At 47.8% G+C, this 27,931-nt stretch overlaps 1 protein-coding gene across 7 annotated transcripts in view; it reads left to right on the top strand.

Moving 5' to 3' along the window:
- The window catches only part of LOC105893325 (mitogen-activated protein kinase kinase kinase kinase 4), a 53,319-nt gene that overhangs the window by 19,205 nt on the left and 6,183 nt on the right, over positions 1–27,931 (top strand). Inside the window, exons 3-22 of one of the 7 annotated variants that reach the window (XM_031558712.2) lie at positions 3,732–3,788; positions 12,586–12,711; positions 13,070–13,180; positions 13,418–13,508; positions 13,846–13,976; positions 14,290–14,344; positions 14,694–14,772; positions 15,635–15,810; positions 16,016–16,088; positions 16,489–16,699; positions 17,930–18,091; positions 18,356–18,442; positions 21,616–21,750; positions 22,522–22,746; positions 23,803–23,909; positions 24,214–24,344; positions 24,892–24,989; positions 26,216–26,385; positions 26,864–26,978; positions 27,552–27,788. In XM_031558712.2, the coding sequence (XP_031414572.1) occupies positions 3,732–3,788; positions 12,586–12,711; positions 13,070–13,180; positions 13,418–13,508; positions 13,846–13,976; positions 14,290–14,344; positions 14,694–14,772; positions 15,635–15,810; positions 16,016–16,088; positions 16,489–16,699; positions 17,930–18,091; positions 18,356–18,442; positions 21,616–21,750; positions 22,522–22,746; positions 23,803–23,909; positions 24,214–24,344; positions 24,892–24,989; positions 26,216–26,385; positions 26,864–26,978; positions 27,552–27,788 (2,577 nt within the window). Of the gene's footprint in view, positions 1–3,731; positions 3,789–12,585; positions 12,712–13,069; positions 13,181–13,417; positions 13,509–13,845; positions 13,977–14,289; positions 14,345–14,693; positions 14,773–15,634; positions 15,811–16,015; positions 16,089–16,488; positions 16,700–17,929; positions 18,092–18,355; positions 18,443–19,520; positions 21,751–22,521; positions 22,747–23,802; positions 23,910–24,210; positions 24,345–24,891; positions 24,990–26,215; positions 26,386–26,863; positions 26,979–27,551; positions 27,789–27,931 lie in introns of those variants that run through there. The other 6 variants (XM_031558711.2, XM_031558713.2, XM_031558717.2 and 3 more) reach the window with 6 other exon arrangements.

The raw sequence follows: 27,931 nt of genomic DNA on the forward strand, positions 1-27,931 counted from the left end.
TCAGATTTGACATTTGGCTCTTGTTTGTGAAAGTGGAACAGCTGGTCTTGGGTCACCATGGTGAGGGATCCAGTGAAGTGTGATGTGCCTGTGCTGGAAGGGTTAAGCATGTGTGCTGTGTATTTTTAACAGAGCTGTTAAACAGACTGAGCAGACACAGCTGAGCATTCTGGGAAAGGCAGCCTTGCTGTGAACTGTGACCTACTGATCTGGATTCAGTGTCTCCTCCTCTCTTGCTTGCTCGCTTCGCTGCTTTGTTCCCCCCCCCTCTGTCTCTCTCTCTCTCCTCTTGCTTGCTCATGTACAAACACACCACCTCACTCATGTAAAACCCATTCCCCATATGCGTCCATTTTGAGTGGAGCCTCTATGTGTCTGTGTGTGTGTGTGTGTGTGTGTGTGCTTTTCCTCGGTCTCTTGTGTGAGATCATGAGGCTTTGTGGAACTGCCTAGCTGCTTAAACACACACACAGTTGGCTTTCTGTGCCTTTTAAAGGATGAGTGTGTTTTCAGCGAGGATGAATTACTGTCTCTTTCTCTGCACACAGAATCTTCCTCTTCCTCTTTATCTCCCTCTGTTTCTCCCTTTGGGTCTGTCCATATGACTCTCCTGTCCTGGTATTTCCTTGGGGAAGTCCAGCGCTCGATGTGTGATGTTATCGAGTGCTGAGCTCCTTTGAGGCTCGGGACAGTATGGGCCCAGCGTTTCCTGTTGGTCCTCCTCCTCTTCCTCCTCCTCCTCCTCTTCCTCTCTGAAACCCATTTTGCTTTCTCTCCGTCTGCCCTCTCTCCCTCTCTCCACCTTCTGTGACCTCCTTTGCTCATTTTTCCTTTCTGATGATCTTATCCTCCTGGCATTATGAGTCTAAGGATGTGCACTCTTCCAACTGACTGCTACGTAGGGTTCAAGGCATGTTTCTGTAAATAGCTAACATGTAGCCTACTGTCGACCCTCACACACACACACACACACACACACACACACACACACACACACACACACACACACACACACACAGCCCACACTGGCACTGCAACACTCACCAGGGAATTACAATGTGGCACAAGCAGCATGGTTGAGTTCTTGGCTTCAGGATGGGGCTGCTTCCTGGAGCGAGTACCGTAGATGGCCAGTGCTTCAACCGTCCTCGAGCCCAAGTGGTGTGTGTTTCTGTTTGGCACGGCTTGATTGAGGGGATATTTCACATTCATACTGTATGTTGGGAGGAATGTCAAGATGGAGTCATTCTCATCTCCTCTGAGTCACAAACCACGGCAGATTTGGGGGAGCGTCTTCTGGTATCCAGACTCACGGCGAAGACAGACAGCGTCTGCTCAGGGCGTTTCCTCAGGCTTTGTTCAGTCCGTTGGCTGGAACACGGAGGATTATTTGGTGGTTAAAATGGAAGCACTGTAAGAACGGGCCGATAGAGGAATAAAAAGCCCTGCTGCAGGATTAGTCCGACTGGATCATGTGACCGCGGCGCTAATAGGCTAGCACTTACTGGCGCTGCCCATTATGGTCTGAAGTGGAAGTGAATGAATGCTAATGTCTCATGCTAATGTCTCATCCCTGTGGCTTTGGCCTCGGGTGCAGTTCATCTGGGAACTGCTTCCACACTGAGGTCACTCACTGAAACATTGAAATCAGGGAGTTGGGAAGGTAGGGCTTCATTGTAGGTGAGCGTCACATGATGTCACCTTATGAGTATGATGCCTACCTGGGAATAGCTGATGCTGAGTATTTTACACACACACACACACACACACACACACACACACACACACACACACTCCCTCTGTGTGTTATTTTAAGACTCCATGCAGTCATGTTCTGCGGAGTTATGTCTTCCCAGTTCTCTGGCTTTGAGAGCTGAGGCCGATCCAGCCTGTGCATAAATCAGCCGTGTTGCAGCTCACAGCTACATTGTTTCCAGGCTGTTTATTTTCTCTGCTTTTCTCTCCTCGAGTGGCTCTTTTGAAGTCGGCTCAGATTGGGGTCACGTTTTGGCCCCCTGCTGTAGATTGTCCCAAGTCATTGCCTTCATCGTCCATGATGTAACCCCATGCTTTCCTGGGAAAGTGACCACAGACGATGAATGAGGTGGCCTGTAACTTAACCCGACACCCCCCCCCCCCCCGCCTGAAGTCATTTAAACTGCAGCATTGTCTGATCTGTCATCGGTGAGGCTTAGCCCCCTACACACTCCTAAACTTGCGCTGTACACACACACACACATATATTTACACATCTTATGACTCGTGAATATACACACACACAAATCCAGACACATCTAGAGAGAGAGAGAGACACACACACACAAACAAACAATCTGGCACACACACATATTTACACATCTTACGACTCGTGAACACACAAACCCAGACACATCTTGAGACACACACACACACACACACACACACACACACACACACACACACACACACACACACACACACACACACACACACACGCTTGTTCAGGTCAGCTCTGAGACAACAGTATGAAACTGTGGTGGCCCTGGGGCGTTGTGCTGTGTGAATCCACCATCATGTGAATGTGTAATCCCCTTCACTCTCAGCCTGGGCAGACATCATGAGTCGCCACTGAGGGTCGCCTGCCTGAGGGGCCGTCCTGTGGCCCCGGACCCCTGTTGGCATGTGACTGGGATGTCATGAGTGAGATGTACCATTAGGCTCTGTGGGCATCTTTGTGCTATTGTGAGCAGAATGTGGGTGACTTGAGATCACAGAGCATCTCCTTGGGGACTGTGAAAACCATATTGGATTTTCATACAAATGTAAATCTTATCCTACTTGAACAGGTTTGTAGGATGCCTCCCTGAAACCTTATCGGCTAGGAACATACAGTAATTCACTTCTGAAGTTTGTATTCGCCGATACAGGTCTCTTTCCTGTGTTAACACAGACCTCTACTGTCTGACCCTTCTTCTGTGCTCCAACTCCTAATGACCTGGCTATTTGACCACGTGCTCCAACTCCTAATGACCTGGCTATTTGACCACATTTCTCACGAGTTCACACCGCTGCCACTGTGAGTTAGCGTGTGCCGTCATGGTCGGGTGTCATGTGCTTGACCCACATCGTGCCAGTCCGCCTAAAATAACATTGATCCCCAGACACCTGATAAAAGAGATGAGGCCGTCTATTTCCGTCTGTGTTTATGTAAGGAGGGGAAAGCGAGGGAGGGAGTGAGGGGAAGAGAAGCAGAGATGGGGAGAGAGGAGGCTGGAGAGAAGTGTGGGAATGTTTGTGGAGGGGTGCGGGGGTCGGGTCCCCAGACGGCTCCTCAGCCGTCTGCAGACAGGAGTGGTGGTGGTGTGGGGGGGTTGGTTGGCCCTTATGACTTCATCCAGCATGAGAATCACATGTCACATGAGGGTCTCCCTCTGTACCACTGCAGAGCTGTAGGACTCTCGAGGGCAGAGTGTACTCCCCTAGGCTGGGAGTGTACATGCTTAAACATGCATCCTGCAAACGAGTTAGTGCACTAGAAATGCACACTAGTACACACATGAATGTGCCATGTAGACTCCCATCTGTGTCAACCCACAAATATGTTCACACAAACAACCACCACACACACACACACCACACACACACACACACACACACACACACACACACACACACACACACACCAAAATAAGTATTGCCTGTAGGCCAACAGTGATGACTGACACACTCATTGTCTTCTTCCTCCTCTGCAGGGCCGACATGTCAAAACCGGACAGCTTGCTGCCATCAAGGTCATGGACGTCACGGAGGTAAGGCTGACCCTGAACCCCCACCTGTTTCCTGGCTGTGGGAAAGTCCTGTAGCTGGTCCCGTCCCGTCATGGCCCAGCCTGCCTCAGTGGCCCATGCGGTCTCTATAGTGAGCTGCTCACAGAACACAGGGATGGGCACCTTCTCATGAGCTCCCACATGACCTGAAATAGTCCTGGGGAACAGATAGGTGGGATAGTTCAACCCAGACCTGTCCGTGTGTGTGTGTGTGTGTGTGTGTGATATTCCAACCCAAGGAGAGCTACCTGCTTAACACCAGACCTGGTCTCTCAGTTGTCACACATAATGTATCTGTAAGTAGCTTGGTTCTCACATATGCAGACAGCTGTGGATTATTGTGTGTGTGTGTGTGTGTTTTCTCACTGCATACTTTGGGCATATATGGGCATATTTGCCTGCCTGTAAATGACAGCAGTCTTGTCTGGGTGTTTCAGTCTCACACATTTAGTTTTTTAACAGGCTGTTTTGCACAAGTAGTTTTGGAGTGGAGACATTTTGAACTTCATCTTTGGTAAAGCATACTGTTTCCACAAGAATGTGGATATATTTACCATATTTAATCAGAAAGAATTATATTTTTTAATATAGCACTTTTTAACAAGAGGGTGTAGAATGCACTTTATAGAGCTGCATTATGCAGGTTTTTGCCAGGGTGTAATGTATGTCACTAGCTAGATTTATAGTCTCCTCAAATAAAAATCAATGATGGTCATGTGAGGGAGAGAAACACACCGGTCATGTCCACTAGCTGCCCACGTGTTCTTCACTATGTAGTTTTGGCTTCTAGGTTGAGAAATCAGTTCAGTTAGCAAGTTGGCTACCTTTTTACCAATGCTAGCTGTGCTGTCGGTAGTGTTTTGCAAGTCAAGTTTGTTGGCTGTTAGCTAGTCAGTTTTCAACAGAAACTCTGTAATGCCTCTTTAATACTGAAAATAATACAGTATAGGATGCTAGCGAACAGTTATATTACAGAATTATGACTCTGGGCACACAGATGAGTCAGTGGCTTGTACACACACACACACACACACACACACACACACACACACACACACACACACGCGCATATAAACAACAGACTGTCTTGTGCGGACGCAGGGTAGGGAGAGACTCTTTACTCGCATGCATGCAAACGTATGAGAGTGTAAGGCAGAGGAAAATTATCTTAAAATGACCACATTTACACAATGGACACCCAGACTTCCTAAGCCTGGCCAGAGGGCCGAGTGGCATCTTATCAGAGGACCTCTCTCTGATCCTCTCACACCAAAAGACCTCCATTGTGTGGATTCACAGCAGCCCCATGCATTGAGTCCTATCAATCATTGCCTGGCCACAGTTGAACTATTTACCACATCCTACATTCCTAACACCTGGTTGTTTGCTACAAACTGTCCTGATGTCACAGAGAGAACCTAAGGATGTTTGTGACTTCCAAGTTATGTGCAAATGTATATGAACGTAGACTATTCATGTTTGGTATTTAATTGATCCTTGTGATGTGGGCATCAGTCTGAAGTACCTGCCATAGTTGTATTATTTAAATAGAGTTTTCACTTTAGTTCTGCCTATTAGTCAGCCTCCAGGACTGTTAAGCCTTGCTGGCTGTCTGCAGCTCACTTGAGCCAAAGGTCATGGCCTTATGTCACAGGACATTACGCTGGTGGAAATGTGTAGAAATGGAGATTATGGTATTTAGCCAGCCATTGTAAGATATTTGGTCTTCCTCTTACTATCTTAGGCCTTGTGCACTGCTGTGTTGCGGTCTTGGTTGCGTGTGTGTGTTCACACTGCAGATGTTAGCGGCGGTGCTGCTACTGCCAGGCCTATCTTTCTGCATTGAGTTTTCCTTTGATCATGGCCGTCAATACACAATCAGTTTGGTGTCAGCCATCGTAGATGAGTGGTCCAAAAAGTGTAGACCACAAAGTTGTAACCAAAGTTGTGATTTTTATTGCCCTTAACTTATATTTCTGTCATGTCTGACATAAAGCCCAGCCCACACATCGAAATGAAAGGTGTCGGTTTATGCAATGTTGCTGGTATGATGTCAATATGACGATTAAAACATCTTTTTATTTTTTGCTGAGGACCGCTTTCCTCATGCTCACCTCGTGTGAAAAATCGGCTCCATGCCAAAACGACATGACTTGTGTCTGCAGTGTGTCTCGAACCGTGCCAGAGACACGTGGCTCACACAGGCAGTACGCATGCTCTAACCTGTTAACACCAGCAAGGTAACGCAGACGGTACGCATGCTCTAACCTGTTAACATCAGCAAGGTTATCCAGATGAAGTGTATTTCCCACTATATTTACCACTAGCTTATTTATTGCTTGAGAATATTGAAGGTTATTTAATCATTTCATGGAGTCGGATTAATCGTATTTCCCACTATATTTACCACTAGTTTATATATTGCTTGGGAATATTGAAGGTTATTTAATCATTTCATGGAGTCGGATTAATCGTATTTCCCACTATATTTACCACTAGTTTATATATTGCTTGGGAATATTGAAGGTTATTTAATCATTTCATGGAGTCGGATTAATCGTATTTCCCACTATATTTACCACTAGTTTATATATTGCTTGGGAATATTGAAGGTTATTTAATCATTTCATGGAGTCGGATTAATCGTATTTCCCACTATATTTACCACTAGTTTATATATTGCTTGGGAATATTGAAGGTTATTTAATCATTTCATGGAGTCAGATCAATCGTATTTCCCGTAATATTTCCCACTCTAATGAATGCAGACTTCTGTGTCATTGAGTTCAGACACGCTTAAGCCTTCCAGCCTAGTGTTTTCAGTCGATTTGGTCACACTTTCAGAACAGTACACATACAGTACAGATGCACACACAGACACAATGCGGCCTCTTCCACTGTGGCTGGTGTATAGGCATCCGGCATGGTGACCTGTGCGGTAGTTGTGTCTGTGGGCAGTGCTGGGTCTGTGGGCAGTGCTGGGTCTGTGGGCAGTGCCCAGAGGGTGTGTCCCAGAGGCGGAGAGGGAGGGGCTGAACAGTGCTGAGCAGAGCTGGGTTTACTGCTGCGTCATAGCAGGGGAAACCACATGCAGGATACACACACACACACACACAGCGCACCACATGCACGTATCCATACACATGGACACACACACAGCGCATGAAAAGCTATTAAACTTTTTTTCCATCTTGGATCGAAGCTGAAAGTGGTGCGACCACCCACGTTCATCTTAACGAACCTCTTCACCTTGTACACATTTAGACATGCGCACACACACACACACACACACACACACACACACACACACACACACACACACACACACACACAGTGGAAACTAGCTGAAATCATAGCCCTCATGCCTGGTTAATTTCAGGTTCTTTAATTGAGCTGTAATATACGGAGGCCCATCGCTCCTCTTTTAGCGTGAGCAGGAAGTGCCCATTCCCCTGCATATGGGCTGCCTGCCTGAGCCTGCCTAAGCTCCTGCCTGACCTCCACACACACACACACACACACACACACACACACACACACACACACACACACACACACTCCTGCCTGACCTCTCCACACACACACACAAACACACACACACACACACACACACACACACACACACACACACACACACACACTCCTGCCTGACTTCTCCACACACACACACACACACACACACACACACACACACACACACACACACACACACACACACATACTCCTGCCTCTTTTAGCGTGTAATGCCTCTTTAATACTGAAAGTAATACAGTATAGGATGCTAGTGAACAGTCATATTACAGAATTATGACTGGGCACACAGATGAGTCAGTGGCTTGTACACACACACACACACACATGCATATAAACAACAGACTGTCTCGTGCGGACGCAGGGTAAAGAGTGTCTCCCTACTCACATGCATGCAAACATATGAGAGTGTAAGGCAGAGGACACACACACACACACACACACACACACACACACACACTCCTGCCTGACCTCTCCAACTGCATCTGAAGCAGAGGAATGTCAGAGCTCAGCGAACGATGGCCTTGTCTCAGTGGGGGAAGAGTCTTCTCTCTGTCCGTGCCAGAGGCCCTAACAATGCCTTCCCCTCTCGTCTGCGTTTCACACAGTTGGCTCGTGTCTTATACACACACACACACACACACACACACACTCCACTGAAGGGGAAATCATCATATTGAGAAATGGGAATTTTCGGAAGCAAAGCCAATCCAAACAGAAGTACGGTCATCTGAGACCAACTAGTCTTGAAAGGACATGGATGAACTGAGCCCCAGCGGCACTGTGATCTTGCAGTCTTGCTCTCCTTTTCTGTCTGTCTGCCTTGCCACTGTGATCTTGCAGTCTTGCTCTCCTTTTCTGTCTGTCTGCCTTGCCTCGCCTGCCTGTCGTCCTTGCGCTGTCTTACATACTCACACACACCCTAATGTTGGGTCTGTGGACATAACCAGTGCTCTGCATGAGAACTAGGTGAGGAGGATGGAAACCTCTTTTTTCCTGTTTGATAGTTATGTCTAAATCATGCACTAGTTCCATCAGCTGGACATATATCTGCACTCCTCTGTCTTTTAATATTCTATAAAACCACAGATTTAACTTCATTCTGGCAGAAAGCTGTATATTTCACCGCAGCAAGAGGGCTGTGGTATGCTGTACAGCATTACTTTTCCGTTGGGTGTAGGAGGTATCGGTTGTTTTGGAAAGGCAGAGTCAGTTTGATAGCAGCTAGCAGTGTACACACAGATGACTGGTCAGGGTTGAGGAGGGCCTGTGAGAGGTGGTTGACTGGTGTGATGCTTGATGACTGGTCATGGTTGAGGAGGGCCTGTGAGTGGTGGTTGAGTGGTGTGATGCTTGATGACTGGTCAGGCTTGAAGAGGGCCTGTGAGAGGGCCTGGTTGACTGGTGGCGGAGGGAAGGGTGTGCTGCTTGAGGCCGTCTGCTGCTCCTGGCTGATGACTGTGAGTAACACATGAGCTCCGTGTGGGACGTCAGAGGCAGGATCCTGCTCAGGGTTGCGCCACCACTTCCTCTCTCTCTCAGCAGTCATGGCAACAGCAGCCTCCCACCCAGTTCTGCCTCGCTTAATCTCACACTCACACACACATACACACTCACTCACTTGCGCACACACACCACACACTCGCACACACACACACACACACACACACACACTCACACACTCACTCACTCACACTCCTGTTCTAATCATGAGGGGGAGATAAGCAGCTTGATGTGCTGAAACGGAGTGGCCCAGACTGATGCTGAGGGTCAGGAGGTCTGTGAGGGGCAGGAGGTCTGTGAGGGGGCAGGAGGAGCAGGAGCAGGAGGAGCAGGAGCAGGAGGACATTGGCCTGTGTATGTTCATGACACAGTGGCTGTACGAGTGGGTGGGTGCCTCGGAGTGACCAGTATTTGATGAGAGAGAGAGAGAGAGAGAGAGAGAGAGAGAGAGCATCTCTCCTGTGAGCGGCTCAAGAGTGCAGGGTGAGCTGTCTTCATGCAGACAAACTGCCTATCGGTCTGTCTGTCCATCTATTGGAATTACCATCAGTACATCGGCCTTGTCTGACACACGCACAAACAAACTAGGGATGCACGATATTGAATTTTAGCCGATATCCGATATGCCGATATTTACAAGCTCATTTTGGCCGATTGCCGATATATACACCTCTGCTTTTTAATTATTGAAAAGTCTCTCCTGTACTAGAATTATTCTGTTATTATGATAGGGTATTGCTGTAGATACGGGACATTAAAAACTTGATTTGTATCATTTTAGAAATAGACATTCACTCATGAAAACTATTGAAATTATTTAAAATATGGCAGATTTATATATATTTTCACGTCACAATGTTCATACTTGAACAGTACCTCCTTGAACTTGAACAACTACACTCTGGAAATGCAACTTGGCAAGCTAACATTGGTTAACTGACTTACAGTTTAATAACATCCCTTCTAGGATTTCTAGACTAATCTATGAAAGGTTATTGCCAAGTTAGCTATATAAATTCCATATATGCAAAAGTAAGCCATGTACAGATAGTGTGGGCTCGTGACATAACGTTTCACATCCCGTCAAATGAGATCATCAACTTCGCAGGTGTCACGTAGCATGCAAGCTAACTAGCTAGTGTTGTCTAGCTAACTAGCAACTTATTAACTTCTATTAGCGCGCGACAGGTAATGTTGCAAAGCGTTGCACGCGGGTGGTCTGCATCTATGCAACACGGCCAAGCTGTCGTCTCCTCTTCCATCTCCTGAAATGTTTCCTGACAAATAGCATGTCAACATCCTCTGATACTGTGAAGTATTGCCACACAGCCGACGTGTTGAATTACGTTGTTGGCGCTCATAGTAACCAAAACATTTGCTTCGCGTGCGCATAATTTGAACGTCACCTTATCGGCCAGGTACATCGGCAGAAATGTTCATATCTGCAGATGCCGATAATTAAGTTTTGAAGCTTTTATCTGCAGATACCGATGTCGTGCCGATATTATCGTGCATCCCTAAAACAAACAAACAAATCCATACCCACTCTTTCTCCCTTCACACTGCCTTAAAGAGAGGAGTGTTGTGGCGTGCATGTGAAGCTCGCTGGGCCTGTTAGCTGGGCCTCCTGTGCCCTTGTGGTCTCTGCAGATGGCTGCTGGTAACCAGAGGAGGATGACATCATCTCAGCTGCATGATTTTTCACAAAGCAAGCGAGTGAAAAGGCTAAAATAACATTGAAGAATGTGTGTGTGTGTGTGTGTGTGTGTGTGTGTCTGTACATACGTGTGAGTGCTCATACGCTAGCTACACAGTCATTAATAAAAACGGGATGCTCATATTCCCCGTGGGCTCAATGGCTCTTTGTCAGACGTGTGTAATGCATGTCACATGTGTTGTTAAACTTGCTCTGTGGAGTTAATGTCTGTGTCTGTGTGTGTGCATATTTGTGTGCGTGCGTGAGTGTGAGTTAGTGTTAATGGTCTACTCCCGGGGGTCTTGTGACTGCTTTTTGTGACTTCCTCTTACAATGGCACTGTCTGTGAGACCGCAGCAGGGACCATCTCCTGCTCTGTTACTCCTCTCGGGGAGAGGGAGAGGGAGGGGTGGCTCTCTGAAAGGTTCAGGAACCCAGCAACACATGCACACGCACACTAATGTTTCCCTGGATGGGGTATGCCATCAGCTCTAGGCCTAAACATTAGCATCCTGGAAGAACGTCTCTTAAAGTTCTTATCAACACAGTCATAAAGAGTGACGCTGTTCTGTTCTGCGCCAGATTGAATGGCAGTAGCAGCCATAGAAGGCCCAGCACCTGAAGGCAGTCAGACAGACAGCCATAGAAGGCCCCGCACCTGAAGGCAGTCAGACAGACAGCAGCGCTAGAAGGCCCCGCACCTGAAGGCAGTCAGACAGACAGACAGCCATAGAAGGCCCCGCACCTGAAGGCAGTCAGACAGACAGCAGCGCTAGAAGGCCCCGCACCTGAAGGCAGTCAGACAGCCATAGAAGGCCCCGCACCTGAAGGCAGGCAGTCAGTCAGACAGACAGATAGCAGTGCTAGAAGGCCCAGCACCTGAATGCAGTCAGTCAGACAGACAGCAGCCATCAGGGAGCCTGAGGCTAGTGTTCCAGACAGGGGGCTTAAGCCCGGGTCAGAGCTACACGAGGGTTTCCCCCCGGCTGATCTCCTTTCCCAGTGGCCTTTACTCCCAACTTTGCTTCCAGACGAAACTTAATCTTTCAGGAAACTAGACCTTGGAGCACACACACCCACACATTATTGCACCCAAACACACACTATATAAACACAGAGGAATTCTGAATGCCAGAACTTTAAAGGACCGTTAAAAGACTCATAAGTTTCAGTCATGTGGTGGTGGCGGTGTTGTGTGTGTGCGTGTATTATTTTCACACACGTCATTGATAGCTGTGTTTTATCGGCCTGCATGCATGCGCTAAGCCAGAAAGGGCTAAGAGGATCATGCATAATTAGGGGAAGCATGGCCGGTGAAACGACACTGCCCGTTTCTGTCCGTGCCATCTCATTCAGCCGCCGTTCACAAGCTCAAGTCCACAGCTTTTAGTGGAGTTAGCATTATGCTACCGCTATGAGGAAATGAACGGTGCCATTCAGAGCAATAATCCCTCTGCTAGCTTTTATAGCTGTTGACTGAATGAGACGCTCGTGAGATGAAAATGTGATTGTTTGAGGGGGGAAAGTATGTCGGGGATTCCCATGATGTGTGAGCATCTGTACTGCGGAGTGTAAGAGCTGCTATGAGAGGGGGAGGTGTAGCGAGGGTGGGGGGCGGAGATAAGGGAGGATGGAGGAGAGAGAGAGAGAGCGGTGGCCAAAGAGATGTTGTCTGGTGCTCTGAATCCCGTCAAGACTGGTTTCGTTTGTTTACGAAAAATAAAACCATGACCACGGTGATCTTGTTCAAAAAATGTTCATGTCAAAGTATATCGTAAGCTATATAAACATAATTAATTTACACTAAACTCTTTTGTCCAAAGCAGGTTAAGTAGCATGTGCATTTAATTCATGTGTATTCTCTGGGAATTAAGCTCCACACAGGAACACGACATGTGGTCTTTCATATTTCAGTGACAAGTTGATACCTGTATAATGGACCTAATCCTTGAGGAAACATGGAAACATGGTCATAGAGGCGGAATGTTTTCAACCCAATAAACCTGCTTCATTGTGTGTGTGTGCCTGTGCTGTGTTGTGTTAATGCAGGACGAAGAGGAGGAGATTAAGCTGGAGATCAACATGCTGAAGAAATACTCCCACCACAGAAACATCGCCACCTACTATGGAGCCTTCATCAAGAAGAGCCCTCCTGGGAACGATGACCAGCTCTGGGTCAGACACACACACACACACACACACACACACACACACACACACACACACACACACACAAAGACTAAACAATGAAGGAATTGCAAACTCCATAACCTTGTGTGTGAATCAGGTGACATTATCCAGTGGACTTTATCCATAACAATTGAACCACAGAAACGCCAAGCAGGATGTGTGTGACATACACACTTCTCTACGTATTGTCTTATTTCCCTTCCTCTGTGCCTTTCTCCGTGGCTAATGTTTGCTAACATGTACCTGCTGCCATTTGAGTAACACCCCCCCTTCCTTCTCTACTTCTCCCCACCCTTCATCTCTCGCTCACTCTTATCTTTGTTTTATTTGTGTGTGTGGGCAGCTGGTGATGGAATTCTGTGGAGCTGGCTCCATCACAGACCTGGTGAAGAACACGAAGGGAAACACACTCAAGGAGGACTGGATCGCCTACATCTCCAGAGAGATCCTCAGGGTGTGTGCATTCTACACACACACACACACACACACACACACACACACACACACACACACACACATTCACACATACACTGCATTCATACACCCCTTGGCACAGACAGAAACAAGCTAATTGACCCATTCCCTTATGTTTTGTGTTAGTGGTCAGAGTTGCATACTTTCCATATACTCATCCTCCTTGCCCTCTTCTCTCTTCCTCTTCCTCCTCCTCCTCCTCTCTCCACCCATGCAGGGGTTGGCCCATCTACACGCTCACCATGTTATCCATCGAGACATTAAGGGCCAGAACGTGCTGCTCACGGAGAACGCTGAAGTCAAGCTGGGTAAGATGCCCAGACCCCAGGCACTAGATCAACTTGAGATCCCTGAAATGGGAATGGTGACACACACAGCTGAACCGCTTTGAATTATTTGGCATTAAATCTCCTAGGCCACAAACCTGGAGCCTGAACATGTAGGTGCTCCCACTGTGGTCCGATATAGGAGCCAATCACTGACTAGAGATTTAGTACAACTGTAGACTTCACACAAAGGCAGTCTCTTCAGGTCTTCTCTCACAATGATGCTCATTCATTAATAATTAAACACCCCTTAACCACCCAGCAGCACAGTCTATGCTCACTGTTGGCATCTTGTGTTCTCTTATCTGTGTGCCCACAGTGGACTTTGGTGTGAGTGCCCAGCTGGACAGGACAGTGGGCAGACGGAACACCTTTATTGGCACGCCCTACTGGATGGCACCAGAAGTCATCGCCTGCGACGAGAACCCTGACGCCACGTATGACTACAGGGTATGCGCACAGACTCACACCAGTGCCCACACACACACACCTAGGACACATGGGACAAGGGAACAGAGACCTACACACAATACATGAACATGAACCCACCCACAAGTGTCCACGACTAAGTCCACAAACAACTGGATTCTAGGACTACATGCTCACATACTTTGGTTTGGTATTTGTGTGTGTGTGTGTGTCTGTGTTTCTGTGTGTGTGTGTGTGTGTGTGTGTGTGTGTGTGTGTGTGTGTGTGTGTGTGTGTGTGTGTGTGTGTGTGCGCGTGCGCAGTGTTTGACTGTCTCTGTTCTGTCTCTCCTCAGAGTGACCTGTGGTCCTGTGGCATTACAGCCATTGAGATGGCAGAAGGGGCCCCACGTAAGTGCCACTGTTGAATTTTTCCTTTACCCACATTCCTTCTCTGTCTCTCCTCCTGTGTGTGTGTGTGTGTGTGTGTGTGTGTGTGTGTGCGTTTTTACGACTCCTATGTCTGTGTTGTCTCTCTCTCTCTCTCTCTCTCTCTCTCTCTCTCTCTCTCGCGCTCTGTCTCTATTTTCTCTAGATATCCCTCCTCCCAATAAATGCCATTTTCTGTTATTTTGGTCTTTTCCATTTTTTTCACTCACTTCAAGCAATGTATCTTACTGAATTCCTACTTTGTCTGATCACCGATAAATCCACCATTTTCTTTAGATTTAATCCTGTGTGTGTGTGTGTGTGTTTGCAGCGCTGTGTGACATGCACCCCATGCGAGCGCTGTTCCTCATTCCCAGAAACCCTCCTCCGAGACTCAAGTCCAAGAAATGGTGAGTCAGAGATGAGCTCTCCTGGACTGGCAGCAGTCACCAGCTCACACACACCTTTCATGACCTCACGCAGATCAACATGCAGTGGACAAGGCATTGTTTCATACGCGCTCGTTTATTTCTCCAGCAAATTCCACGACTGCCGCAGTGCCTGTCAGCTTTGTCTGAGTAAGCACTGCTATTGTTCCAATCAAGAACATGGAAATTCCCAACGGCTGTTTGATATGTTATGGCTTCTTCAGGCAAATTAAAGGAGTACCACTTAGATCCTCAGTCTGAGTTGAGGTTGGGATGCAGGCCTGGCATCTGTGGCACATCTGGTCTGGTCTGCCATGCTGGCCCAGGCTGGCATTGGCACAGGAAGGACCTTTCTCTATGTCTGCTTCATACCTGAGCCCTGACCGTCTCCTCCACACATCAAAGCCACCTCTCAGAGTTTCCATGATATCAGCTCAGGGACACGGCCCCCAAACACAGCCTTTGCAGTGGAGCCAAGGCCACTGTCTCTCTCTCTCTCTTTCTTTCTTTCTTTCTTTCTTTCTTTCTTTCTCTCCCTCTCACAGACACACATCCACATGTGTACACACCCACAAACCCCTGCCACTCAGTACCCCCCCCCCCCCCCCCCCTGACTGCTCCATCTCTGCAGTGTCTGAGCTGGGAGGCGCTTAATTATTTAGTGCAGCTCCGACTGCTTGGTGTGTTTTGGAGAAATAGGAGTGAATATTTCAACATGCTTTCCTTGTATGATGACCTGGCTGGTAGGAGTGTGTTTGTTTTATTTCTCAACTGCTTTGTCTCCCTTTCTTATTTGTTCTTCTCCCTCCCTCCCTCCCTCCCATCTCCCTTGATTGTCTCTCAGGTCTAAGAAGTTCTTCAGCTTCATCGAGGGCTGTCTGGTGAAGAACTACACCCAGCGGCCCCCCACAGACCAGCTGCTCAAGCACCCCTTCATTCGGGACCAGCCCAACGAGAGGCAGGTTCGCATCCAGCTCAAAGACCACATCGACCGCACGCGCAAGAAGAGAGGAGAGAAGGGTGAGTGGCTGAGCATGCACACTTCAAAGCACACACACACACACACGCGCACATTCACTAAAAGGCCAAACTGACTGCAACAGAAGAAAAGAGATGAAGTGTGTGTGTGTATATGTGTGTGTGTGTTATGGGTGCCTGTCTAATAAACACAGAGTTCTGTTGTAATGTGTGATGAGTTTTGATTCGTCTCCTCCTGTGCTTGTAGATGAGACCGAGTATGAGTACAGTGGCAGTGAGGAGGAAGAGGAGGATCCCCCTGAGGCAGAGGGAGAGCCCAGGTACCCCACTGCCCCACACCCCACTGCACCCTGCCCCACACCCCACTGCACCCAGCCCCACACCCCAGCACATTCACTCTGAAGCCTCACAGAACACACCCTGAGTACCATTCAGTCCAGTGTCCTGGAGTAATATAGCATTATTAACAACAGACATGGTCTCAAAGCACTTCAGAGAGCCTGAACCACTTTACCCTTAACACACAACAGACTGAGCTACGGTGTGGAGTCTGAGTTCACTTTTGTGTAACAAAAAAAGAGTAGGTGTTAATGTGTGTGTGTGTGTGTGTGTGCGTGTGTGCGTGTGTGCGTGTGTGCGTGTGTGCGTGCGTGTGTGTGTGTGTGTGTGTGTGTGTGTGTGTGTGTGTGTGTGTGTGTGTGTGTGTGTGTGTGTGTGTAGCTCGATTGTTAATCAGCCGGGTGAGTCGACCCTGCGGCGTGACTTCATCCGGCTGCAGCAGGAGAACAAGGAGCGCTCAGAGGCCCTGAGACGCCAGCAGCTCCTGCAGGAGCAGCAGCTCCGCGAGCAGGAGGAGTACAAGCGCCAACTACTGGCCGAACGACAGAAGCGCATCGAGCAGCAGAAGGAGCAGAGGAGGCGGCTGGAGGAGGTAATTATTAATAATAATAATAATTCATTTAATTTATAACGCACTCTATATTCACATGAATCTCAGAGTGCCACAGTGAGAACATAGTTAAAAAAACATGGTTAAAACAACCTATAAGAAAACATAGTTAGAAACATAGTTAAAAACATGGTGGTGTGTAGCACTAGCCTCCCTAATAATGAGGCAGGAACACAGCAATGACATTGAACCTTAATAGGTCAAGATTATTATGAATTCATCTTTATTTCGTATTCCCATCATTTTGTACATAATATTGTACATAATAAGCTTCATGTCAAACTAATTTAACCTTGGGTAAAGTGTAAATTAATCAAATAAAACCATGCCATTCACTTAACTGATGCTTAGATCAAATCAAACAAGTGGAGAGAATCCTGATGAGCCTTGGGACTGGGCAGCCACCAGACTGGAATTAAACATTAATAGTTTTCTTTTAAATATTTAGTGCGTCCCTGTGGCACGCCCTGCCTAAAATTCAACAAAACAGCATTTCTGTGTCACGCCCAAAACAGCGTTGATTTATCACATTTGTTGTTCAAAATTGTGGATAACAGATGTTGAGTGGTTATAGACATATATCTTCATTAGACAAAAACATGTGCAGCTTTAAATAAAGAGTATTTGGTTGATAGAGCTCAATTAGGATTTCCACCCAAATCTGCTTTTATTTAGCTTACAGTAATTGCCTACTACTGTTTGTCAAATCAGCTGATACTCAAGGCTGGGGTTGAGAAAATCAGAACTTGAGTAAGACATGTCTGGACATGTCAGCAGTAATGGACCTGTGTGTGTCTGTGTGTGTCTGTGTGTGTGTGTGTGTGTGTGTGTGTGTGTGTGTGTGTGTGTGTGTGTGTGTGTGTGTGTGTGTGTGTGAAAGAGACACTCCCGGTGGTTATGCCTGTTGTCATCGAGTCTTGTTATTTCCTGTGAGGCAACGATCTTACATTGATAACAGTGGAAACTCCAGCTTTAGCACAGATGATAGTTGCCCTACCCATATGCATTAGAATACCGGTCTCTCTATGAATTACCGTGGCAAAAAGCAGAACTCTATACTATTAAATATTAAAGTGTATATTTGTCCAGTCAAAACTACATATTTTATATATTATTTACCCATAAACCCTTGATTGTGGGATACAGTTCCATACAGACAGCATGTGAGATGTGGTGCTGTGCTCACTCTTGCCCCCTGCTGGTGTACTACAGCAACAGCGCCGCGAGCGCGAGATGAGGAGGCAGCAGGAGAGGGAGCAGCGGAGGAGAGAACAGGAGGAGAAGAGGCGGATGGAGGAGATGGAACGCCGCCGCAAAGAGGAGGAGGACCGCAGGAGGGCTGACGATGAGAAGAGAAGGACTGACCGTGAGCAGGTACGCTGGGTGGAGGGTGCTGCTCTACCTCCTCTCTAGTTGGATGGATAGAATAACATCATCATGTCAAGAAAGTAGTATAATGAAAAATGAATTTACATTCCCAATCATTGCACATTTCTCTGTATCTGTATGCCATGTGATGTCCCTTACCTAATAGTTTCTATAGTTGTTAGGTTTTTGCATGTGATCTTTGGTCCTGCATTTCCCATGTGTTTGGCATGTGAGTGAGGTTAGTTGGTAATGACGGTGCTCTCTTGCCAGGAGTATATCCGCCGTCAGCTGGAGGAGGAACAGCGCCACCTTGAGATCCTGCAGCAGCAGCTACTCCATGAGCAAGCCATGCTGCTGGTAGGGCCTCCTCCTTCATGACCTGCACCTCCCTCTCTCTCGTCTTTCACCTGCTCTCTCTCTGTTCTGTCTCTCTCTCTGTTTCTCTCATGGAGGCTAAGCTCCGTGCCCAAGCGACTATTGGAAACTGTGAAGTTGTTTTTAAAGTTTACAGTAGTCTCACTCAGGAGTTCAGACCTGGCTTTGGGCTAAAGCGTGTCTTGAAAACACATGGTTTCCTTGGCAACCATCCAGAGCAAGGCCCCCAGGTCAGGAATTGAGGTAATGAGGTCGTCAGGAAATGACTTTTTAGGCCGAGTGGAGGTTTCCCACAGTGCCTTGCTGGCTGTGAGGTCAATGAGGTGTCTAATTGTTCCTCTAGCAGACGAGTTGGCTACAGCGTAAGAGAAGGGCAGCTTTATTTAGGGACGGTAGGACATAGTGTATGCAGACACCCTGAGAAGCACCTCAGATCTGGACCCCTCCCCCATCCTGCCTGTTTGGCCTTCCTACCCCCTCTATTCCGTGTGTGAAGATATGAACGTTTGAGCCTCTGTTCAAACAAAGGTTTTGGCCTCCAGGGATAATTATGTGAAGCAGTGGTCTGCTTCATGGAGTTTTTAGAGTAAATTCATATAGAAATAGTTCATTTGGTCCAGACAAAACATCTTCTTTTGTTTTGTACCTTTTTTGATTTCTCATCTTTACTCTCTTCTTTATATATCCATTTGTTTGTTTATGCTGTTATTTCTTTTTCTCAGACGCTTAAACAACAAAATCACAATCCTGTCTTGAAGACCACTCCGTTTCTGTCTCGCGTTAGAACGCCCAAAATATCCAGTTGCCGTTATGGAAATTGATTAAATGAAAAAAGTGAAATGAAAGATATAATATAATAATATTCTAGCTCTTTAACAGGCCGTGTGTCTCCATCTTGAGATGTGTTCTCTTAGTAAGTGGCAAAGCAACCTTTCAGGCATGCATCACTCAAATCTTTCTCGATCCAAATGCATGACAGTAGAGGGAATCTGATGGCTCTCTGCCTCCACTGGTGCCCCCTATGGGCTGACCGCTGGTACTGCGCTCCCCTGTACCCCAGGAGTTCAAGTGGAAAGAGCTGGAGGAGCAGCGCAAAGCGGAGCGTCTGAAGAGGCAGCTGCGGCAGGAGCAGGCCTACCTGCTGTCCCTCCAGCAGCAGCAGCAACAGCAGCCACAGCAACCGCAGCCGGCCCTCGATTGGAGCAGGACCCCGGTCACTCGCCTTAAAGACGTCCCCCGACCCCCCCAGTCTAACCCCCCAGACGACGCTAGCCTGCCCCAGACCCCCCTGGCCGAGCTGGCCAAGGCCTTAGAGAGACGCCCCTCCTGGGAGCCGAGCCTTCCACAGACAGCGCCCCCTGCAGACAGCTGCAGCTCCCCGCTTGTAGAGCAGTCTGTGGACGAGGCGGTCGCTGAGGCCCCGAGTCACGTGACCACTGAGCCCAGTCCTCCACTGCTGGAGCCCCCAGACAGGACCACACCCCCACCACCAACCCCGCCCACAGAGCTGAATGGTGCCGCCTCCGCTCCCGAGGCGGATGGAGAGGTGAAGGCCCACCCCCGTGCTCCCCCACCCCACCCCCCCCGCCCTGCTGCCCGCTGCTTCTGGCTGCTCATGTAAAACAACACCCCTCGGTTTGGCTGCTAGTTTGGCTCCTTGTTTGGCTCCTGGTTTGACATGCCAAATCAGTGGTTGTGTGAGCAGAAGGGTTTTGGTTTTTTCGTTTTGCAATAATACTTTATGGACAGTTGGCTTTTTTTTTTTTTTTAAACGTGTTTCTTTTTACATATCATCCATTTCCATTTTTGTTTACAAAATCAGACCAAGTTGGACCAACTGTATTCAACTCCAAATAAAACGTTTTCAATAGGTGGCTAGAGACCGCAAAGCGAGGACAGTAGGTCTGCAGTTGAATTGGTAGTTAGCTTTGTTTGAAACCCCCATCTCTCACAACCATCAGTCTGAAAGTGACTGGGACAGAAGTCCCCTTGCGTGCCTGTGTTACTGAATGTGCCTCTCCTCCACAGATACTAAAACCTCTGCAGATGAAACATCTCGTCAAACTTGATTATTTTCAGCTCCTTGTATGAGAGACTTGACCTTTTATATAATAATGATAATAATAGTAAAATACAAATGGATTAGGTTAGCCTTTCACACCACAGCTATTTTTTGTTTGGTTCTGAACGAATTATTATTCCTGACAGTATCATTTCATTGTTGATCTTCCTTTTCCAAGTTCCACACTTTGTCATTGACTTCAGCAGATATAGTAGATTTTGTGTTAGACACGTTTAGGTTCCCTGTAGTATTTAACTTGGAGTCTGGAGTAGAAACAGAAGGGTTTGTTGCTTTATGTCACTTAGGTTTCCTTTTCAAAGTAATTCAGATTAGATTCCAACATTCTGAACACTAATGTCCCCATAGAGCCCATGACTTGGGGATAGGTGGGACTGACGGGTGTGTTTATCTCTCATTCCTACATATATATATATATATATATAGAACGTCAAAATGATTTTGAGGATGTTATAAAAACGTTCCTACCTAGTGAGGTGACTACCCATTGGAGTTATCTGGCCTGACGTAACTGTTGGGATGCACGTGATGTTTCGTCTGTGGAGTTCTGTTGCGTCTTTAACACATCCCGACTATTCCTGTGTTTGTCAGGCATGGAGTCATGGAGTTCCTACTGTTATCTGTGTTTTCTGAATTGTCTCGAGCCATTTATCTGAGAACCAAATACTCCGATCGTCTCTCATTTGTGCGCTCTTCCAAGTACACACACACACACACACACACACACACACACACACACACACACACACACACACACACACACACACACAGTCCTGGTTCAGTCTTCTCACCCACTTCTACAGACCACTGTGGAGGATCTCTTCTTGGCTCGAGTGCAAGCCACAAACCCTTTGCTAACCCAGAATGAAACCTTCCAGTGTGTGTTGTCCTTCTCGTCCTGGTGGCTGCCGTCTGTGTCTCAGCCAGGTGTTTGATGTGGAGCATGGCATGGACTGGCTCCGGGGGACCCCCCCCCCCCCGCGTCTCCTCTCGTCCTCCTCCGTGTTCTCTTCTTCTGCCCGTCCTCCTCTCCCAGATACTCATTCTTCCTCCTGTCTTTCCCCCCCTTGCCCAGGCTGATGATCGCTTCCGAAAGAACGTTCAGGGCTCCCCCCAGGCCGCCCCACCCAAGCAGCCCCCTGTCCCTCCCCGCTCCGAGCCCTTCTCCAATGGGAACTCTGAGGCTATGCACAGGCCTATGGAACCACAGGTAACCAGGGCAGCCCTTAAGTGCCTTTCTATTGTGTCTGTCTGTCTCATTCTGTTATTTCCCTCTCTTATTACCATGCCCTTACTTCCTAGGTTGGTGTTTCCACTTAGTATCTCAGCTGATTTAGTCAACTAAGCATTGGAATTGACATTTTCATATTTGAAATGGGTCCGTTAGGCAGTGATGCTTAAGTGATGTGTGGGTTATTTACTCAACAGCATACACGTAATCTTAAGATGTGGGTTATTCTTCATTAGCCTTTGGTTCTGCCCTATAGCTAAACAAACCTTACTAGCCTTCCTAAGAGAGGACTAAAGCCCTTTCACACTGTCAGCTGCATGGTGTTGGCCGTCACTGGCTTCCTAGACCCATACTTCACCTTACCTGATCTAGAACCTAGAACCTTACCTGATCTTGCCCTGCCTTTCCTATGTTTCATTTCTAAGCTGTTTGTCAGATGACACTGATACTCACTCAAGTGAGTTCACTGCCTTTTAGGCCCTTCTGCTTAATGCAGTTGAGTTTTTGGCCCAAATGTCTCTTTGTGTAACCACCGTGGCGCATGTTAATGTTTTATGTGTGTTTGCGTGTATGTGTGTGTGTGTGGTGCATGTGTGCGCGTGTATGCGTGTTTGTCCAAACCCCATACATGCATCACTTCTCTTCCTCCATGTGTGTGTGTGTATGTGTGTGTTCATGCTGTGTCTCTCTGTCTGCCCCCCCACCCCCCTCCTCTCCCTCTTCTCCGTCTGTTCTCTCCCTGTCCGGAAGGTGCAGTGGTCTCAGCTGGCCGCTCTAAAGAGCAGCGCCGCTCCCCCCGTCTCTCGTTCGCATTCATTCAGCGACCCCATCCCCAGTCTGTCCCACCTCCACCTCCGCTCTCAGGACCCCCACCACCCCAACCAGCACCACCCAGCACGCTCTGACCTCCCGCAGCCTCCCCACGCCCAGCAGCGGGCCCACGAGCCGGGCCTCCCCGAGGAGGTGCCTCCCAGGGTAAGCCCAGGACAGTGGGAGGGCCCTCGCCGTCTCTCGCCAGTGGGAGTGTGCTTTCCCAGAGGTTCTAGTGGAAGGTTCTTCGTTGGAGTACCCCCTAGTGTCAGACATGTGGTACCTCTGTAGCCTGCTAGTGTCTGGGTAGAGCTCTTGTGTTAAGAAGAGAGGTAGAGAGGAGTCACTTGGAAACATATTCGGCTTTCCTTGTATTTGTAGCAGCAAATTCCTGCACGCGGTCTGAAGGACCACTTCACTAGTCACTAGTATTTGTAGATTTTGATTTAGTAGTTGTCTTCATTCTCTTCCATTATTTTCAAGGGATTATAATTCTTGTTGAAATGTGAAAACGCATTGGTAAAGTGAGTGAAGAGGAGAAGAATCAACAGCTTTGCCAGAGTCATGGCCCTGTGCTCCATTCTTTGCAGTCCTGTCCAGATCTCTTATTGTTACTGATGTTAGAGGTAGTTCTAGAGGTAGTCCCCGGCCTGTTGCATCCTAGTCATGTCTTCTTTACTGTGGGCATCTTTCCAAAGCATCTAATCTGCTGAAGGGCTGCTCCAGGTCTGGCTTTAAGTGTCTGTTCAGGTTTGAGCTTGTGTTTGTTTCTGCTCTGAATACTCACTCCAGCCTCCCTCTCCCAGTCTCTCTCTCCCTCACCCTCACCCTCTCCACATTAGCAGGTATTCTCTAATCATGCTCAGTGTCGAGTCTTATCCAGCTCCTCCACTCTGATCACAGCAAATGTGGATGGGGAAAAAAACATTGCAATCCTCAGATGACTATATTTCAGATGTCATTTTAGTTTGATAGAAAGCCAAGAGTTTTTTTTTCTTTTCCTTTTCCCGTGTGACTTCTCCCTGTTGAGCTCAAAAGAGGTGTGGTATTATGAAGTACTTGGTTGAAATAGTATCATGCCACTCTTTGGCCATCGTGAGATCTGGTGTGCCTCTCGGGAGCTGAGGATATGTTTCTGTGTTAAGAGTAGGGCTGATTATGTTCCACCGCTCTCCTCGCTGTTATCTGTTGAAGTAACACCTGTGTGTGTGTTTCTGGAAGGTTCCCGTGCGGACGACATCCAGATCTCCAGTGCTGTCACGCAGAGACTCGCCTCACCAGGGCGGCGGCCAGCACACCAGCCAATCAGGACAGAGGACCGCTGGGAGGTATGAGAAACTCTCCCCTTGATTGTTTTCTGAAGGGTTCTGCTGTACGGTTTTCTCAACTTGTATAGAAACTTCATGTCATTTCATCTTAAATTACAATTCAGATTCTGGGGTATACCTAGTCTAAATTCTGTAATTATATGTCTTCTGGGGTCATTAGTGTCATGTAATGTGGGGTCAAGAGGTCAATTCTGGCTGGGGGATGAGGAAGTTGCATGTTCAGACAGCTACGTGCAGGAAGTGTGTTATGGAGCTGAAATGTTGCGTGTGCGTGTGTGTGTGTGTGTGTGTGTGTGTGTAGCAGTGCAGAGCCCCGGCTGCTGTGGGAGCGCGTGGAGAAGTTGGCCCCTCGGCCCGGCAGCGGGAGCTCCTCAGGCTCCGCCGGCTCCCAGACCACTGCTCACAACAGTTCAGGAGACAAGTTCAGAGCACGCTGTGAGTCTTACACTAACACACACACACACACACACACACACACACACACACACACACACACATATCACTGCTCACAACAGTTCAGGAGACAAGTTCAGAGCACGCTGTGAGTCTTACACTAACACACACACACACACACATATCACTGCTCACAACAGTTCAGGAGACAAGTTCAGAGCACGCTGTGAGTCTTACACACACACACACACACACACACACACATATCACATTCTGAAGAACACACACTATTACTCCTTTATCCACACGCGCACACACACACATATTACTACTGTTCCTGCTCTACCCTAGATAGGTCAGGGCACAGACTCAAGGTATGCTTTCAGTCCCATAAGAACTCTGACATCTACATGTAAGCATTATTCTAAGACTACACTCCCACAGCTGCTAAGAGAATAGGTTTACCCCCAAGTACCCATACATCTGCGCATGCACTTTAATCTCAGATCTTTAACACATTACACTTTTACCTCCTACATGTTTCTGTAAGACCTTTAAGTGCTAATTATCACTCTGTCCCTCCCCTTAGCGTCCTCCAAGTCTGAGGGTTCTCCCATGCAGCGCCCAGAGCATGCTGGGAAGAAGACAGAGGAGAGGAAGGACTTCGTCAGACCTACCCGCCCTGCTGTGAGTGTCTCTTCAAAACTGAGCCCTATAGATATCACCACAATAGAGAAACTCTGAGCCCTGTAGATATCACCACAATAAAGAAACTCTTCAAATCTGAGCCCTGTAGATATCACCACAATAGAGAAACTGAGCCCTGTAGATATCACCACAATAAAGAAACTCTTGAGCCCTGTAGATATCACCACAATAGAGAAACTCTGAGCTGTCGTAACTCTAGATCATAGCCAAGTGTGTGAGTCATGGATGAAGGAAAGAGTTAGTCTGAGAAAATGACTTTGATTATGACTATGTGACATGTTATCCTTAATTAGTGTAGTGTGGATTGTGCGCCCATTAAAAACCACAAAGAAGCAACTAGATAAGTAACTAGTTAGTTATCATGAAATAGGGATGTATTTTCTGAACTTCAATCTGGACTGCCTGATGTGTGTTTCTTGTGTCATGTGTGCGTGTGGACGTCCATGGCTGGTATTGCTGTGTGTTGATAACCTGTAGGGGGAAGTGGTAAGCCTGTTTGACCAGAGGATGTATTTATTATATGGCCTGTGCACTGCCTCTCACATCCATAGCAGTTCACCTACTGCATGATCCACAATAGGCCAGGCTTGTGATTGGCTCTTCCCCATGTCACTTATCCATTCCCTGTACATTCACTGGCTACTCGCTCTTTTTGTTTTGCTTATTGGTGCTCTTATTTCATGTTTGGGGATGTTGGCTACATTTGACTCCAATGCTCCATCTCACCAGACCTGCATGTCCTCATTCAGACAGGATCTGTGTATCTAACCCCAGACTAGCATTCTGAATTTAAATACAAATGCAGTCATTTAGATAGTATTTGTATAATAGTGATGACCAGCTTGCAACAAGACTGGATTTTTACGTATGTAGACTTATGTAGAAAATATGTGCAGTACAACTGTCTGTGCATTCGACCACCGTATGTTCTTTAATGAAGGCACTGAACTCCATTCTGAGAGTACATAGTCAAATGTAATGTTTTATGCTAGAGTAGTACGTGGGTAGGGAGTAATTAGTAAGTTATCCATCGCACGCACCCAACCCTAGAAATGTGGCCTTGCCAATGCACTCATGGTCTTGTGATGTTCCCGAGCTGCTGCTTGGCTGACTCTGAATGCTGAGCTGTTCAACCTGATCCCGTCTAAGCCATTTGGTACTCTGGTGGCACGCGTCTGATGTGAGACCTTCTCCACACCTTCCAGGATCTGACGGCACTGGCCAAGGAGCTGCGGGCGGTGGACGACGTGCGGCCTCCTCACAAGGTGACCGACTACTCCTCCTCCAGCGACGACTCGGCCACCAGCGACGAGGAGGAGGTGGACCAGGAGCCTGGGGACGAGTCCACGTCCGGCACAGAGGATTCCAGAGCTGGGTGAGTGTTCAACTCTGTCCTTCTGGAACATCTCTCTCCATTCCATACAACTACCCGTCGCAGTCTGGTCTGTTAATAGGTTTAAAGAGGAATAAATGTTGGAAACATGGGATTAGATTTAAAGAGGAATACATGTTTGAAACATGGGATTAGATTTAGAGGAATAAATGTTGGAAACCTGGACTTGATATGGGTTCACCTAGGCGGATCTGTGTCATTAATGATTAGTTAGGGAGCTGGAGAAGATCACTTCTATGGTCTACCCCTATTGAAATGTGTCTTCCTGGTATGGTCTACCCCTATTGAAATGTGTCTTCCTGGTATGGTCTACCCCTATTGAGATGTGTCTTCCTGGTATGGTCTACCCCTATTGAAATGTGTCTTCCTGGTATGGTCTACCCCTATTGAAATGTGTCTTCCTGGTATGGTCTACCCCTATTGAGATGTGTCTTCCTGGTATGGTCTCTTCCCCCTGTAGCTCCTCCAAGCTCAGTAATGGCGAGACGGAGTCTGTCAAGACCATGATTGTTCACGATGAGGCAGAGAGCGACCCTGCCACACCCTGCAAAGACGGCACTTTAATTGTCCGACAGGTAACCGCTCTTCCCCTGAACACTCCTGAGCTCCTTCTGATACATGTTCCTGTTATTTTAGTCCATTATTCATCAGTTTCATGTTTTGTCATTTTATTCATCCATCATCCCCTTCAGTTTTTATCATTTGTTGTTTTATCTCATTGCTGTTAAAAACCCTCTTCTCTTGAGTTAAGAATGCTCCACAGCATAAGAGATGGCTCTGTTCAGAGTAGACAGGATTCATCAGTTTAGCACTAAAAGGACCAAATATGCCTCAGGTAGATAATGCTGGCACAATTGCAGCACTAACCAGAAACTGTTGTTGTAAAACCTACTGAAAGCCTAGGAGTCCACAGAGATCTTTCCCAAGTCTTGACTCAGCTGAAGGAGGCTTTATTAAGCACTCTGACAACTACCAATTGGAGCCAGCTGCAGACACTGACAGTGAAGCTGAAATGGGAGCTAGCTCAGGCAGGGTTCAGTCCCATGGCTGTGGTCCAGGCCAGGCGCTGTTCTCCCTCCCTCCAGCGCCGCAGGTCCTGTCTAGTCCGGCCCGGTTCAGAGCTGCTATGTGACTCTTCTCGATTCCAGAGTGCAAGTGAGCTCAAGCGGCTGGCTGCTGCTGCCAGCGCCGCCGGGGCTGCGGGCCTGGGCTCACCTCTGGAGCGCAATGGCTACGCTGGCCGCGCTCACCTCCTGCCCGACCTCCTGCAGCAGAGCCACCACTCCCCCAACTCCTCCATGGCCTCCAGCTCCCCCTCGTCCTCCAGCCACGCCAGCCCCTCCATGTCCCCTCACGCCCCCCTGGAGAAGCTGGCTGCCGGCGAGGTATGTCCCCCTGTGCGTGCCGTAGTTCCCCCCCCCCCCTCCTCCTCTCTCCCCACCTTCTGATGCACGGGCTGGGTCTCTTGTGGCTAACTCTGTGTGTCATGTAGCTGCTGGTTTAGGATCAGCTCCAGTAACCTCCCTAA

This window comes from Clupea harengus, chromosome 21 (assembly GCF_900700415.2).
Source record: "Clupea harengus chromosome 21, Ch_v2.0.2, whole genome shotgun sequence".
Lineage (NCBI taxonomy): Eukaryota > Metazoa > Chordata > Actinopteri > Clupeiformes > Clupeidae > Clupea > Clupea harengus.